General features: G+C 42.9%; 1 protein-coding gene across 1 annotated transcript in view; it reads right to left on the bottom strand.

The window, feature by feature from the left end:
* Positions 1–15,506, bottom strand: part of LOC141048288 (transmembrane channel-like protein 1) — a 397,123-nt gene that overhangs the window by 108,596 nt on the left and 273,021 nt on the right. The window contains exons 5-6 of the mRNA XM_073543738.1: positions 13,186–13,276; positions 5,109–5,190 (exon numbers count right to left, since the gene is read on the bottom strand). Coding sequence (XP_073399839.1) covers positions 5,109–5,190; positions 13,186–13,276 — 173 coding nt within the window. The remainder of the gene's footprint in view (positions 1–5,108; positions 5,191–13,185; positions 13,277–15,506) is intronic.

Below are 15,506 nucleotides of genomic sequence, written 5' to 3'. Positions count from 1 at the left end.
CAGTAATTTTTGGAAATGTGAACACTCCTGGTTGGGTGTACATCTGCTGGATTCGGCATAGTGGAAGACCTGTCGGTCCATATTATGCTATGTCTACTGTGGTGAAATTGATGCCACTTCTGTGGTGTAAGGCTCTCATCTGTTTAACCCCTTTCTGACATCTCATGTACTATCCCATCCAGGTGACCCGGGCTCGTAAGACCATGGACGGGATAGTACGTCATAGCGATCAGCTGCGCTCATGGGGGGAGCGCAGCTGATCGCTGCCAGGTGTCAGCTGATTATCACTGCTGACACCTGGCACTGTGTGCCAGGAGCGGTCAGGGACCGCTCCCGACACTTTATCCCCCAGCACACTGTGATCAAACATGATCGCAGTGTTCCGGTGGCATAGGGAAGCATCGGGCTGGGATAGGGGCTCCCTGCGTGCTTCCCTGAGACCCTCAGATCAACGCGTATGATTGTGTTGTTCTGAGGGCCTCCTCGCTGCAGGCCCCCGGATCCAAGATGGCCGCGGGGTCCTTCCGGGTCCTGCAGGGAGGCAGCTTCTCAGTGCCTGCTAAGAGCAGGCGCTGAGAAGCCTCCTGCACTTCCTGTCAGATCCCTGATCTGACACAGTGCTCTGCAAAGTGTCAGATCAGCGATCTGACACTATATAGTGATGTCCCCCCTGGGGCAATGTAAAAAAGTATAAAAAAAAAATTAAAATGTGTAAAAATAATTTAAAAAAAAACATAAATAAATAAAAATTCCCCAATAAATTAATTTCTTTATGTAAATAAAAAAACAATAAAAGTACACATATTTATTATTGCCGCATCCGTAACGACATGCCCTATAAAACTGTCCCACTAGTTAACCCCTTTAGTGAGCCCCTTAAAAAAAAAAAATGCTTTATCATCATATCGCCGAACAAAAAGTGGAATAACACGTGATCAAAAAGATGGATATAAATTAACATGGCAACACTGAAAACATCATCTTGTCCCGCAAAAAACAAGCTGCCATACAGCACCATCAGCAAAAAAATAAAAAGGTTATAGCTCGCAGAATAAAGCGATGCAAAATTAATTCTTTTTTTATATAAAATTGTTTTTGTATAAAAGCGCCAAAACATAAAAAAATTATATAAATGAGGTATCGCTGCCATCGTACTGACCCGAAGAATAAAACTGCTTTATCAATTTTACCATGTGCGGAATGGTATAAATGACCCCCCCAAAAGAAATTCATGAATTGCTGGTTTTTGTTCATTCTGCCTCCCAAAAATCGTGATAAAAAGCGATCAAAAAATGTCATGTGCCCAAAATGATACCAATAAAAACATCAACTCGTCCCACAAAAAATAAGACCTCACATGACTCTGTGGGACAAAATATGGAAAAATTATAGCTCTGAAAATGTGGTGATGCAAAAACTATTTTTTGCAATAAAAAGCGTCTTTTAGCTTGTGACAGCTGCCAAACAAAATATCATCCCCTTAGTTAGGGAAAAGTAATAAAATAAAAAAAAATGTATTTATTTCCATTTTACCGTTCGGGTTTGGGCTAGGGTTAGGGTTGGGATTAGGGTTAGGGCTAGGGATAGGGTTGGGATTAGGGTTAGGGTTGTGTTGGGGTTAGGGCTGGAGTTAGAATTGGGGGGTTTCCACTGTTTAGGCACATCAGGGGCTCTCCATACGCGACATGGCGCCCGATCTCAATTCCAGCCAATTTTGCGTTGAAAAAGTGAAACGGCGCTCCTTCATTTCTGCGCTCTGTCATGCGTCAAAATAGTGGTTGCCCCCACCTATGGGGTATCAGCATACTCAGGACAAAATGCACAATAGGACAAATAAAAAAAATTGGACCTGAAATAATTTGTTTGTGAAAAAAAGTTAAATGATCATTTTTTTAAACATTCAAAAAATTCCTGTGAAGCACCTGAAGGGTTAATAAACTTCTTGAATGTGGTTTTGAGCACCTTGAGGGGTGCAGTTTTAAGAATGGTATCACTTTTGGGTATTTTCTATCATATAGACCCCTCAAAGTGACTTCAAATGTGATGTGGTCCCCCCAAAAAAATGGTGTTGTAAAAATGAGAAATCGCTGGTTAACTTTTAACTCTTATAACTTCCTAACAAAAAAATTTGGTTTTAAAATTGTGGTGATGTAAAATGAACATGTGGGAAATGTTAAGTATTTTGTGTGCCATATCTTTGTGATTTAAGGGCATGAAAATTCAAAGTTGAAAAATTGCAAAATTTTCTAAATTTTCACCAAATTTCCATTTTTTTCACAAATAAACGTTATATCAAAGAAATGTTGCCACTAGCATGAAGCACAATATATCACGAGAAAACAATGTCAGAATCACCAGAATCCATGGAAGCATTCCAAAGTTATTATCTCATAAAGAGACAGTGGTCAGAATTGTAAAAATTGGCCCGGTCATTAACGTGAAAACCACCCTTGGGGTAAAGGGGTTAAATGTGAACACTCCTGGTTGGGTATCCATCTGCTGGATTTGTTTTAGTGGAAGACCTGTCGGTCCCCATTATACCATCTATACTATGGTGAAATTGATGCCACTTTTGTGGTGTAAGGCCCTCATTTCTTTAAATGTGAACACTCCTAGTAGGGTGTCCATCTGCTGGTTTGGGTTTAGTGGAAGACCTATCGGTCCTTATTATACTATTTCTATTCTAGTGAAATTTATGCCACTTCTGTATTGTAAGGACCTCATTTGTTTAAATCTGAACACTCTTGGTTGGGTGTCCATCTGATTGGGTGTAATGGAAGACCTATCAGTTCCTATTATACGATCTATACTGTGGTGAAATTGATGCCATTTTGTTGGTGTCTGCCACTAATTTTTTTTAAATGTGAACACTCCTGGTTGGGTCTCCTTCATGCATGTTGCCTGTAGCAGTAGGCCTCCGAGACCGTCAGGCCTCCACTTCCTTGGACTCAACTACCCATATTATTATCCTTAAATTTTTCTGACAATGGCAGTCTATAAAACTGATATTTGTGCTACCTGAGTGTGGCTCAGCATAAAAGCAGGTAGAGGTGTTCCATGTGGTATCAGGGCTCCCAGCAAAGGAGACCTACACTGATCCCTCACCCACCTCATCTTACTTAGACATCAAATTGAAAGCTGTAAATGCTGTCATAGACTCCGATACCTCATGCCTGGCTAATTGCGGCAGTACCATGCTACAGTTAGTACTGTGGGTGGATTGAGGCCACTTTCCTGGTGTCTGCCCCTAATTTCATGTGTTTTGGCAACATTTGGGGTCATTATAAGGTGTTGTGCATGCGATTGTTTTGGCCTCCCATTGACCTGAATGGCGTTCAGTTATGTTCGATGAACATTCGACAAATTTATTAGCGAATATTGCAAATGCAGCTATCGTAATCCGAACCGAACATTGAAATATTCGCTTATATCTATGCAAAAGCTCCTTCAGGGTTGCCTTTGGTCTCTGTGCTGCCTTTGTGACTAATGCCCTCCTTACCTGGCTGAGAGTCTTGGTGGGCGTCCCTCTCTTGGCGAGTTTGTTGTGGTACTGTGTTCTTTCCATTTGATGATAATGGATTTAAAGGTGCTTCCAGGGATCATCAGAGATTGGGATATTTTTTTATATCCCTACCCTGACTTGTGATTCTCAACAACTGTAGCCCTGATTTGTTTGAAGATCTCCTTGGTCTTCATGGTGTTGTTTGGTTAGTGGTGCCTCTTGCTTAACGGTACTGCAGCCACTGTAGCCTTTCATAAAGGTGTGTATATATTGACAGACCAGATGACACTACTTAAATTGCACACAGGTTAACTTCCTTTCACCAAGCATGTGACTTATGAAGGTAATTGCTTACACCAGAAATTTTTAGGGGCTTAATGGCAAAAGGGGGGAATACATATGCACATGCCACACATGCCAATTTTTAGTTATTTAATCACATAAATTTAATTTATGCTTATATTTTTCTCACTTCACCAATCTAGATTATTTAGTGCTGATGTATCACACACAAATCTGATTACAAAAATATTTAAACACAGGTTGTAATATAATAGAATAGTTAATAAAGCCAAGGGATTGAATACTTTTCACAATGCCTGATCTTTTATCTTAATGTAAAGATGATTTTGTTTTGCAAACATTACCTACAATAACATTTAAATGACTGAAATCTAAACTGATGTTGGATTCATACTGCCATCACTGGGTATTTGTTGGATGTGACCTAATGCAATGCTGAAAATCATTATAGTTAGACTCTCTATTTACTAGGGATAATGCAGTTTGCTACCCTATCCCTGTAGTATAATACCATGGGTGACGTGTAGGCGTACCCCAGCATCCACAGCATTTGTCCCAGCAGCATTTTCCTAGCTAAGCAAGCTCAAAGATACAGCTAAAACAATTCTTATATGTGGTTAGTTCTAGTATGTCAATACAAATAAGCTTATATTGAGTTAACAGCAGTAATGGCGCTTGAGCTAATACGCTAAAAAGATGTTGCCACTCTAGCATTTTTTTAAATCTGTTTTTGTGGACAAACATGTCAAAAATCAAACTATAAAAAAAACACATTGTTGGCATAACAGATGGACCTTGTCAAATTAGTCAAGCAGACTTAGGCTGGCTTCACATGTCCAACATTCAAGGACTGAGTATGATCCACAGTGTCCAAACCGGCCAAAGGTCTCCTGAACTGAAGTTAACAGCTGCATGAGCATATAGTTCCTTTGAGGTGTGATGTCAAGGAAACTAAAGACATGCTGATCGATTTCCTCCCAGCTAATCAAATGTAGCTGGTCCAGCCATCATGGTCCATAATCGAATTCTCAATGTTGGATGTGTGTAACCATTCTGAGGAGTGGCCAATATGGGCATATTCCAGTCTTTCACGAATCTGAATACTTTATGATCTTTCTCTATTTTTGAAGGCCATTTGCTTTTCAGATAAATGTATAGATTTATTATAATAAAATCTGGGTTGGTAGCAGTTTATATTACTATAAGTTTGTAGGTTAACATTTTACATTAGTCTTAGGTTCCTAAAGAATTACTGTGCATGGTTTAATTTGCTTCTATAGTCATGCAGTTAACATGCACTTACTTTCAATTTCCTTAATTTTCATTTCCCAAGGTATACAGGCCGTCTTAAAATTTTCAAAATCTCTTTGAAACTTCATCCATTTCTAGTGGAAACAATGCATTAAACAAAATAGTTGAATGAAAACATTATTAATAGTGATACAATAATTGCCATCTGTCTGAGATGGTTTAGTGAATCTTGCATTGAGCCAGGGATTGGACACAATGACCTTGGAGGTCCCTTCCAACTCTAACATCCTATGATTCTATACTATGTACAATTAAGTCTTTTCACCTAGTTATATTGCGTTTCACCTGTTTTAAGACTAACTAAACTTTGTTGTAGTTATTTATTGATCAGCTTTTGCAATGTTATGAATCTTTGTAATATACTCAGTTTGTTTATTTTTTTTGCTTCCTTCTCTCTCAAACATGATGAAAGTGTTGTTTTAACTGCCTTGTTTATGCTCTTTCATAAGCTGCTTTGAACTGCTGGTCTAACAAGAATCCATAAGCAAACACTAGATAGAAATACTCTAAGGGTACCGTTACAATTAACGATGCACCAGCGATCCCGACAACGATATGGATCGCTGTTGCATCGCTAAGTGGTCGCTAGTGAGCTGCCACACAGGCAGATCTCTCCAGCGACAAAACAGCGGTTGGGGGTCGCTACTTACCTGTCAGACGCGGCGATCCTGACGTCCTCCCGCCCGCGTCCACGCGTTGCTCGTTGGCGCCACAGAAAGCCCAGCAGGAAGCGCCCGACGAGAAATGGTCCAGGACGTTCGAGCGCGATCAGCGATAATCAGCGGGGGGGCCGGTCGGAGGTAAGTATCACATGTAGCGATATTGCTAGCAATATCGCTGCTGCGTCACAAAATCGGTGACTTTACAGCGATATTGCTAGCGATATCGCTATGTGTAAAGGGCCCTTTACTGTCTGAACATGGTGGAGGGGAGCAGAAAATCTCCGGCAGGGAGAGGGTTTGTAAATAGTGCTTGGTATGGAAATAAGTATATTACAAAGGTGTAAAACTTATCAAAGGCTGATCAATAGTTAAATTTTAAAAAAAGTTTAGCTTTTAGCTTAGGGTTCCAAAAAAAAATCTATGGTCATTTTAACTATTTATGTGAGTTTTTCAAGACAGCTTAAACCTTGCAGGGTTCCTCCAGTTTGGCCAAGCTGACCACACGTTGTCCTATTGCTTAGACACCTGGCAATAAGCTGCAATCTGCAAAGGAACCCATCAGCAGGCATTCAGTTTCCCTAAAACAACACCTCATATGAAATAAAGCATTACATGGATCCCTTTGAAATAAGTAGACTATCAGTGATAATTCAAGGCTATCCTAATCTGCACTGTTACCATTTAAAACTTCACAGCATTCATGCAATAGAACAAATTGACTAATACACAAACTGCATTTCACTCTAACTTATCTGGTAAAATACATTCTAGTCAGATCTGATATATAATACAACATTATATAGAAAATACGTTGTAAAAATAGTGCAAAGAAATAACACCTTCTCTAAAGAATATCTATCACTAGTCTGAGGCTGCCATTTTTGTTTTATTTTTAGCAAAGGAGTCCTTTGTCTGCCCTTATACACATTGTGGTCAACTCTGACACATGGTAAGGATTTTAATATTAGACAGTGTAGGACCATCCTGAACAAGGTCACCTTGCCACTGATGGGATGACTTTTATGCTTTTTTCATCAAACATAGTGTTTACTAAGAACCTTGTGTTTGTTTAATTGCCAATGTGAACATGCGTTTATGTGCTGCATGTATACCAACTTAAATCCAAGCTCATTTTTATGTGTTTTATTCTTTTGTATTTTTGCATTTTTGTGCAAGCCAGGGCATGGACTTCCTTCCTTTAGCTGAATATTACATTTAAATAGCTTCCCATGGCTGGTGTCCACAGTTTGGGACTAGGTCCTTTGTCTCCCTTTAATAATATACAGTGCAGGACCATCACCATGTTTGAATGCACCGCAGAGCGGGAGAGCATTCCAATGACCCAGTTGGCTGAAGTGGTGGCCCCGTTCCTGACAGGAGATGCCCAGAAGGCTTACCTGGAAGATAAGCCTTACCAGTTAGGAAGATGCACTGGACTATGAGAAGCTGAGAAATGAGATCCTTACCTGACTGGGGGTTAATACATATGTGCGGGCTCAGTGGGTGTACCAGTGGTCCTTTGCTGAGTTTCGATCTGCCAGGTCTCAGGCTTATGACTTGCTGCACCTGGTAAAAAAATGGCTTCAGCCTGAGACCTTAACCCCTTTCCAGATGGTAGAGAGGGTAGTGGTTGATCGGCTGGTGAGGGCTCTGCAGGCAGCCATACAGCGTTGGGTTGCGCAAGAGGACCTGGGCACTCTGGATGAAGTGGTTGGACTGATTGAGTGGAATACGGCCATTTTGGACTTTATATGGGACACTGCTCCACTTCGGCTGTCAGGTCGGGCACTGCCAGTCCAACAGCCTGGGAAAAATCCCAATCTTCTGCTGGGGCCAACCAGGACCGAGTCCATAATGAGGGGGTAACCCGAAGTGAGAGTGATAAGAGACCTGGTTCAACTAAATAGGCCCAAGGTCTAGTCGTGCCACAGCTATTAAGTGTTGGCAGTGCCAAGGGCAAGGACATGTGGCTGCCAACTGCCCCCTGACAGGTAAACCCATGGACTATGGGTATTCTGACCATATGTCTATGCACGCACAACCAGTCTGCACTGCAACTACAGGCACTGCCAGCAGTGAACCCCAACTGTGCCAGGTACTTGTCAACGGGTACCAAACGGAGGCTCTCTTGGACTCAGGGAGCTTAGTGACCCTGGTCCATGGGTCCCTTGTTGCCAGGGACAAAACCAATGGACGGAAAGTGGGGGTGGTGTGTATATATGGGGAACACCAAAGTATCCTACCGCGGCGTTTACTTTTTCCACACCATGTGGAGAAATAAAACATGTTGTAGGAGTGGTGAAGACCCTTCCATAAGGGACTGTGTTAGGAAGAGACTTGCACCTATTTTGGTCCCTGTGTGAGACCAGGGTTAACCCTCCCAAGGTAAATGTTATTCCGTGAGCTGAACCCGAAGATCCAAAGTCAGGGATACCTGCCGTAGGGGTCCCCAACCTAGGGACAAATTGTAATCCCAATAGGTTTCCCCTAGAGTTATTGGCATGAGAGGTCGAGTATACCCCGCCAATCCCCGAACTGGAAGTGCTCCCTGGTAAGTTCGGGACAGCTCAGCTCCAGGATCCCACTCTGGCCCGGGTGTGGTAATAGCAGGTACGCAGGATGCAGTGACGAGACGCGAGACAGAAATGACTTTAAATGTTAACTTTTATAGATAAATGCTGTTAGGGCTAGTGTTACGCAACCAACAGAATAACAGTAGTTGTCCTCGCAGGAAGTCAATACACATAAACAAGGATTGGGAGAACACGACTAATCCGGCAAAGACTGGTCACTATATGGCCACGGAATGGCCGACTATGGGTCCTTAGTCACTATGTATCACTTATCCATCCTAATGTCCCTCGGCGCGCTGTTCCACGGTGTGTCTGCGTCGCAGCCACTGGGCCCAGCCGCTGAAGACCTAGCATAGTCTTCGGGCGTCCCGACGCCCAGGAGAAGTAGGGGCACAACAGGCTCGCGGAGAGCTCTTTGGCAGGATGTCCCCCAGCGGAGACAGCAGGATACCGCCCCTGGGAGTGGGAGAGTGGAGGCCGCAACTCCCTGACAGGGACTGGCAGCGGCGGTGATAAGTGGCGGTTGATAGGCCACAGGCGCAGTCTAAAGCCACACTGGAGGATCTGCAGCAGGCACAGGCCCAGTCTCTACTGTGGACTGGAGCGGGGCGGTAGCAGCGGCAGGCGGCAAAGGAGGAGTCACCGCCGTGGTCAGGAGTGAAGCGAGCTGGAGTGAGGCGGCGTCGGCTGCAGATGGCTGCGAGTAGGTCGCAGCCGAGAGCTGGAGTGAGGCAGCAGTCTTCTTTTGTCGGTATGCTCGGCACTGTCTCCCTGCGGTCCACCGAGAGTCTTCCTCCTGTCGCTGTCCTCCTCTCTGGAAGCTGCTTGGGGCTCTCGCTCTCTGGCTCTTCCCAAGTCTCCATCTCCTTCTCCCTAATTCTGCTGACTCACACAGTCTGGCCCTCTCCCCCCTTCTCTGGACTCCTCCCCCAACTGCCCTGTCAGTCTCAGCAGTCCATCCCCTAGCTCTGCTCCCTGGAAACAGATACCCCAGGAACCTGGAAGACGGTACCCTCGTTTCCGGCCCGGGTACTCGTCGGAGGCCTCTCCTCCTACATGGCAAGAGAAAGGGTGATGGAAATAAATTTAGTGGCTCAGCAACCGGGTGCTGAGGCAGTTTTCCCCCGCATGGTTATCTCCTGGGATTTGTTATGCAGGTCTGGATAAAATCCAGTATGAAGTGGTGGAACAACTGGTAGTACCTCAATCCTACCGTTGGGCCATGCTCGAAATGGCTCACACCCACATTCTAGAAGGGCACTTGGGGACCAAAAAGATGCAGAAGCGTATACTTCAGCATTTTTTTTGCTCTGGGATTTATGCTGAGGTCCAGAGGTATTGCGAGTCTTGTCCCGATTGCCAATTTGCCACACCCTATGCATATTTCCGGAGTCAATTGGTGCCTCTATCCATTACAGAAGTACGATTTGAGTGCATAGCAATGGATCTGGTGGGGCCTAAAGTGAAATCCCCCTGTGACCATCAACATATTTGGGTCATAGTAGACTACGCCATGTGGCACTCAGAGGTGATTGTTGTGAGTTCATTTTTCCCTTCACCAGTGAGGTCTGATGAACTCCCTCTTCTGGCGAAGGAAGGTAGTGAGGCTGATCACCAAACAGCTAAGCAGGTAGATGATGACTGGGTCACAGGAACTGATGACTGGATATAAGGCAGCCGACGCCCTGCTGCCTTGCTGGTGATTTCCTGCTGGATTCTTGGAGACCTGTCTGATTTCTGCTTCTCAAAGCTAAGTTTTGCTCTGCCTTTTGTACACTTTAGTTCTGGTTTTGTTTGCCTTGTTTTTTGGAGTTCAGCCATCCCCGGCCGGGGGTGAGCTGAATTCCATTTTTGTCTCTGATCTGTTGATCTCTGGCTCTGTCTTCAGAATATACCTGAGTGCTGATATAGTCTTTTTGAAGCCTAGTGACTTCAGGGCCTGTTTTTCCTATCAGTCTGTTGGTTCATTTTTGGATAGGGTTTTTGCGGATTGCAGACAGCAGCTTTTCTATCCTGTCCTATTTAGTTAGCTTGGGCCCCATCATTTGCTCAACCTATCTTTCTATCTGTGTTAGTGTTTGTCATCTTGCTTTACAGTCATTATATGTTGGGGGCTGCCTATTGCTTTGGGGTCTGCTCTGGGGCAGTTTAGATTTCCCCTTTCTGTCTTTAGGCTAATTTAGTTCTCCGGCTGTGATCGAGGGGTCTAGGGCACCGTAGGAACCCCCCACGGCTACTGCTAGTTGTTGTGGATAGGTTCAGGGGTCTGCAATCCGATAGCTTCCAACTTCTCTGGTTTTCTGGACTTAGCTATTATTTTTGTTTTTTCCTCCTTCGGTGACTCATCCATAACAGGTGATATTTCTCCGCTACATTTTGACAAAGCTAATAGCCTGCGAGCTGTTTTGCATGTTTTGTCACCTTGGGCTACCAAAGGAGATCCTCACAGATCAGGGGACTCCTTTGATGTTCAAGGTGACCAAGGAACTATGTAAGCTTCCGGATCAAACAGCTACACACGTTGGTGCACCACCCACATACTGACAAGTTAATAGAGAGGTTTAATAAGACCGTTAAGTCCATGCTTAAAAAGGTAGTCTCCAAGGATGGTAGAGACTGGGACATGTTATTGCCCTATCTAATGTTCACTATCTGAGAGGTGCGACAAACGTCCTCGGGTTTCTCTCCTTTTGAGCTATTGTATGGCAGGCATCCAAAGGGGTTGCTGGACATAGCTCAGGAGACATGAGAACAGGAGTCAACACAACATTGGCATGTAATCAAGCATGTGGCAAGTATGTAGGACTGGATTGAGTAAGTCAGGTCCATAGTAAAGGAGCATCTGATGGATGCCCAGGCCGTACATATAATAAAAAGGCCATAGTCAGATCCTTTAAAGAAGGGAATCGGGTGTTAGTGCTAGTGCCCACCACAGAAAGTAAATTCATGGCCAAGTGGCAAGGGCCATATGAGATACGGGGAAAGGTGGGGAGAAGTAAATTATAGAGCGTACCAGCTCGGAAAGAGGAAACTCGAACAACTGTATCATGTAAACCTGCTAAAAGCCTGGAAGGACTGGGAAAGTTTGGTCGTGGAGGTCACCCCAGTCGTACCAACAGGGAACCCTCTGTCACCGGCCAAGGACAAGGCCGAGAAAGGAAAAATAGGGGATACTCTCGTAACAGCAGCGTCGAGAGGTCCGGAAATTAGTGCAAGAGAATATAGATGTATTCTAGGAACCACCCGGTCATACCTTTGTCATCCAGCATGACATTGTCACTGAACCTCACGTAAGAGTGCGAATTAAACCATACCAAGTGCCCAAGGCCCAGAGGCAAGCCATTGCGAGTGAGTTAAGACAAATGCTCCAGCTGAGAGTAATTGAGGAATCCCAGAGTGACTGAGCTAGCCTGATTGTGCTACTCCTGAAGCCAGACAGATCATTACGGTTCTGTAATGACTTCCTTAAATTAAATGAGGTGTCGAAGTTCGACCTTTATCCAATACCCCGGGTGGATGAGCTGATCGAGCAACGGGTCAGGCAAACAAGGTTGAAACCATCCAAAACTTGCCTAAGCAATTAAGTACCAACCAGGTGAGGGCATTCCTCAAAATCATTGGGTACTACCGTCGGCTTATACCCAATTTTGCTGGGAGATCGGCACCCCCAAAAGACCTGTTAAAAGGTAAGAAGTCAGTTATTGTCCGGTGGAATCCTCAAGCGGAGAAAGCATTCCAGTCCCTGAAGTCAGCGTTGTGTGATCAGCCAGTTCTCAACAGCCCCAACTTTTATTGTGCAGACAGATGTCTAGAGTTAGGTCTAGGAGCAGTACAGTCGCAAGAGGTGAGCGGGGATTAACACACAATCACCTACTTGAGCAGGAAACTGACTCCGGCGGAGAAAAATTATAGCGCAGTGGAGGAGTGCTTAGCGTTTAAGTGGATTTTGGCGTTCCTACACTACTATTTGCTCGGGCATCAGTTTCATTTGCTAACGGACCATTTGCCCATCGTCTGGATGAGCAATGCAAAAGAGAGGAATGCTCGGGTCGCCAGATGGTTCCTGTCCCTACAAAACTTTAGCTTCTCAGTTAGTCATTGGGTGGGGAAGTCGCAGGGAAATGCAGATGCCATGTCACGGGCCCCCTGTATGGTGACAAATGTTCAACCCCACAAGTTTGAACAGAGGGGGGTGCGGACCCCCTGTATGGTGACAATTCCTGGTTTAAAAACAACTGTATCACTGTGCTTGATTGGCCAGCAAATTCGCTTGACCTTAACCCCATAGAGAATTGTAAAGAGGAAGATGAGAGACACCAGACCCAACAATGCAGATGAGCTGAAGGCTGCTATCATAGCAACCTGAGCTTCCATAACACCTCAGCAGTGCCACAGGCTGATCGCCTCCATGCCACATCACGTTGATGCAGTAATTGATGCAAAAGGAGCCTTGACCAAGTATTTAGTGCATTTACTGAACATACATGTCAGTAGGCCAACATTTTGGATTTTTCAAGCTTGTGTTATAAAGTATTCTAATTTACTGAGATAATGACTTTTGTGTTTTCATTGGCTACAAGCCATAATCATCAACATAAACAAAAATAAACACTTGAAATAGATCACTCTGTTTGTAATGACTCTATATAATGTATAGTTTCACATTTTGTATTGAAGAACTGAAATAAATTAACTTTTTGATGATATTCTAATTTTGTGAGAAGCACCTGTATCTTTCCATCCAATGCTGCTCATAAAAATGTCCAATTCTCATAATCTCATACTGAGCTGTAGTGCTGATATTTTCTTTCATACTTACTTATCATATACTCACTTTAAGCATCATGACTTTGTATGCATAGAATTTTTTCCCCTTTCCTTTTCCTAGTGCTCCTTCAAATTTTTCCACAAACTCCTGAGCTTCCCTACAAAATATTAAAATGTAGATCTAAATACATCAGAAGCACAAATTATTCTTTTACTTAAAAAGATAAATATATTAGAGTAAATAACACATTAGTGTCACCACTATGGATTATAACTGAGCCATGACAACTGTGTCTCATCTATCTTCAAATGAATCCGATTAATTCTTGATAAACCATTTTGCTTGTAATGGGGTTTATCTGATTTTTAGAGAGGTTATATGGGTTTCCGTTCCAAATCGATAGTTTAGCAGTCACTGTGTGACTGCAGACTTGTGAATCCCCCCAGCGCATGCTCTGTGCGCTACGGGGATACACCGGCTTCTGAGTCGGGACCAGAGGGTATGTATGCGTCATTTCTTGTGAAGAAAGATCCAGCTCAGAAGAAATGATAAAATGCAAAGATTTATTCCAAATAAAATTGAACATACCCGACAGGGAGACCCGGAGGAAAGGTTGCTAATGGAAGACTGGACGCGTTTCGAACAACTAGAGGTGTTCTTAGACTCAGTACGTCTCCCATGTATAGGTAACAGGTATAAAAGGTCAATACACAGGTGTTACTCATGATTGATAAATCCACAGAAGAATAATACAAACAACAAAATACAAAAATAAATGAAGGTCAAACAAAAAAGAAATACATAATATAAGTTATTAACATGAAAAATGAAAATAAATAAAAACAATTAATAATACAACATGAACTCTTTTTTGAGGTTTAACCCCCAAAGGAACTCGAGTATCCAGTAAGAGAATCCCTAGGGCTTCCCTATCACGCAAAAATCTCTCCCTTTTTCCTCCCTGTGGATATTTGGCAACATGTTCAATTGCAAAAGTGATGAAATGGGAAGTATCCCTATTATGAGACATTATTAAATGTTTGAAGACATTTGAGATATTACGGGTGAATAATATCATAAATGTGTTCCCGTATGCGTTCTTTTAATTTTCTAATAGTAGAACCCACATATTTTAGTTTGCATTGTTGGCACTCAATAATGTATGCAACATATTCTGAGTTAGAGTTCAAAAATTCGTTAATATAAAATTTTTTATTTGTAATAGTGTTAGAAAAACTAGTGGTTTTGATTGAATGTGAACACGTTTTACATGGAAATTGTCCACTTTTAAAATAACCCCTAGTGGACAACCAATGATTTTTACCTCATTTTTGTTGCTGACAATAGTAACTGGGAGAAAGTAATCTACTAAGAGTAGGAGCCCATCTCGATACAATCCTAACACCATGTTCCAAAATATTATCCATTTTATGATCGCTCCTAAGAATGTTCATGAATGGAGGGGGATCCCTGCTCGCTTCCATCAGAACAACACAATGCAATCGCTTTGTTCTGATGGTCTCCATGGAGACCCCCAGCACTAAGATGGCCCAGGGGTCCTGCAGGGAAGGTGGCTTGTGAATGGCATGCCTCTTTCCATGCCTGTCAAATCCTGATCTGATACTCTGCAGTGCATGTGCATTCTGTGAAGCACCTAGGGGTTCAAGGTGCTCAATACACATCTAGATTAGTTCCATAAGGGGTCTAGTTTCCAAAATGGTGTCACTTGCGGGGGATTTCCACTGTTAAGGCACATCAGGGGCTCTTCCAACGCGACATGGCGTCTGCTAATTATTCTATCAAATTTTGCATTCAAAAAGTCAAATGGCGCTCCTTCCCTTCCGAGCCCTGCCATGCACCCAAACAGTTGTTCTACCCCCACACATGGGATATCAGTGTACTCAGGAGAAATTGCACAACAAAATATATGGCCCATTTTCTCCTGTTACCCTTGCGAAAGTTAAAAAAAATAGGTCTATGGGAATTTTTTGTGAAAAAAAAGTAAATGTTTATTTTTTCCTTTCACATTCCAAAAATTCCTGTGAAGCACCTTAAGGGTTAATAAACTTCTTGACTGTGGTTTTGAGTACCTTGAATGATGCAGTTTTTAGAATGGTGCCATTTGGGGGTATTTTCTGTCACATGGGTCCCTCAAAGTCACTTCAAATGTGTTGTGGTCCCTAAAAAAATGGTTTGTAAATTTTGTTGTAAAAATGAGAAATCGCTGTTCAGCTTTTAACCCTTATAACTTTCTAATGAAAAAATATGTTTCCAAAATTGTGCTGATGTAAAGTAGACATGTGGGAAGCGTTATTTATTAACTATTTTGTGTGACATAACTGTCTGATTTAAGAGCATAAAAATTATAAGTTTTAAAATTGCAAAAT

Source organism: Dendrobates tinctorius, unplaced genomic scaffold (genome assembly GCF_039654945.1).
Source record: "Dendrobates tinctorius isolate UK_male_01 unplaced genomic scaffold, ASM3965494v1 ptg000134l, whole genome shotgun sequence".
Lineage (NCBI taxonomy): Eukaryota > Metazoa > Chordata > Amphibia > Anura > Dendrobatidae > Dendrobates > Dendrobates tinctorius.
The sequence above is the reverse complement of the archived record's forward strand: the minus strand, read 5'-3'. Positions and strand labels throughout refer to the sequence as shown.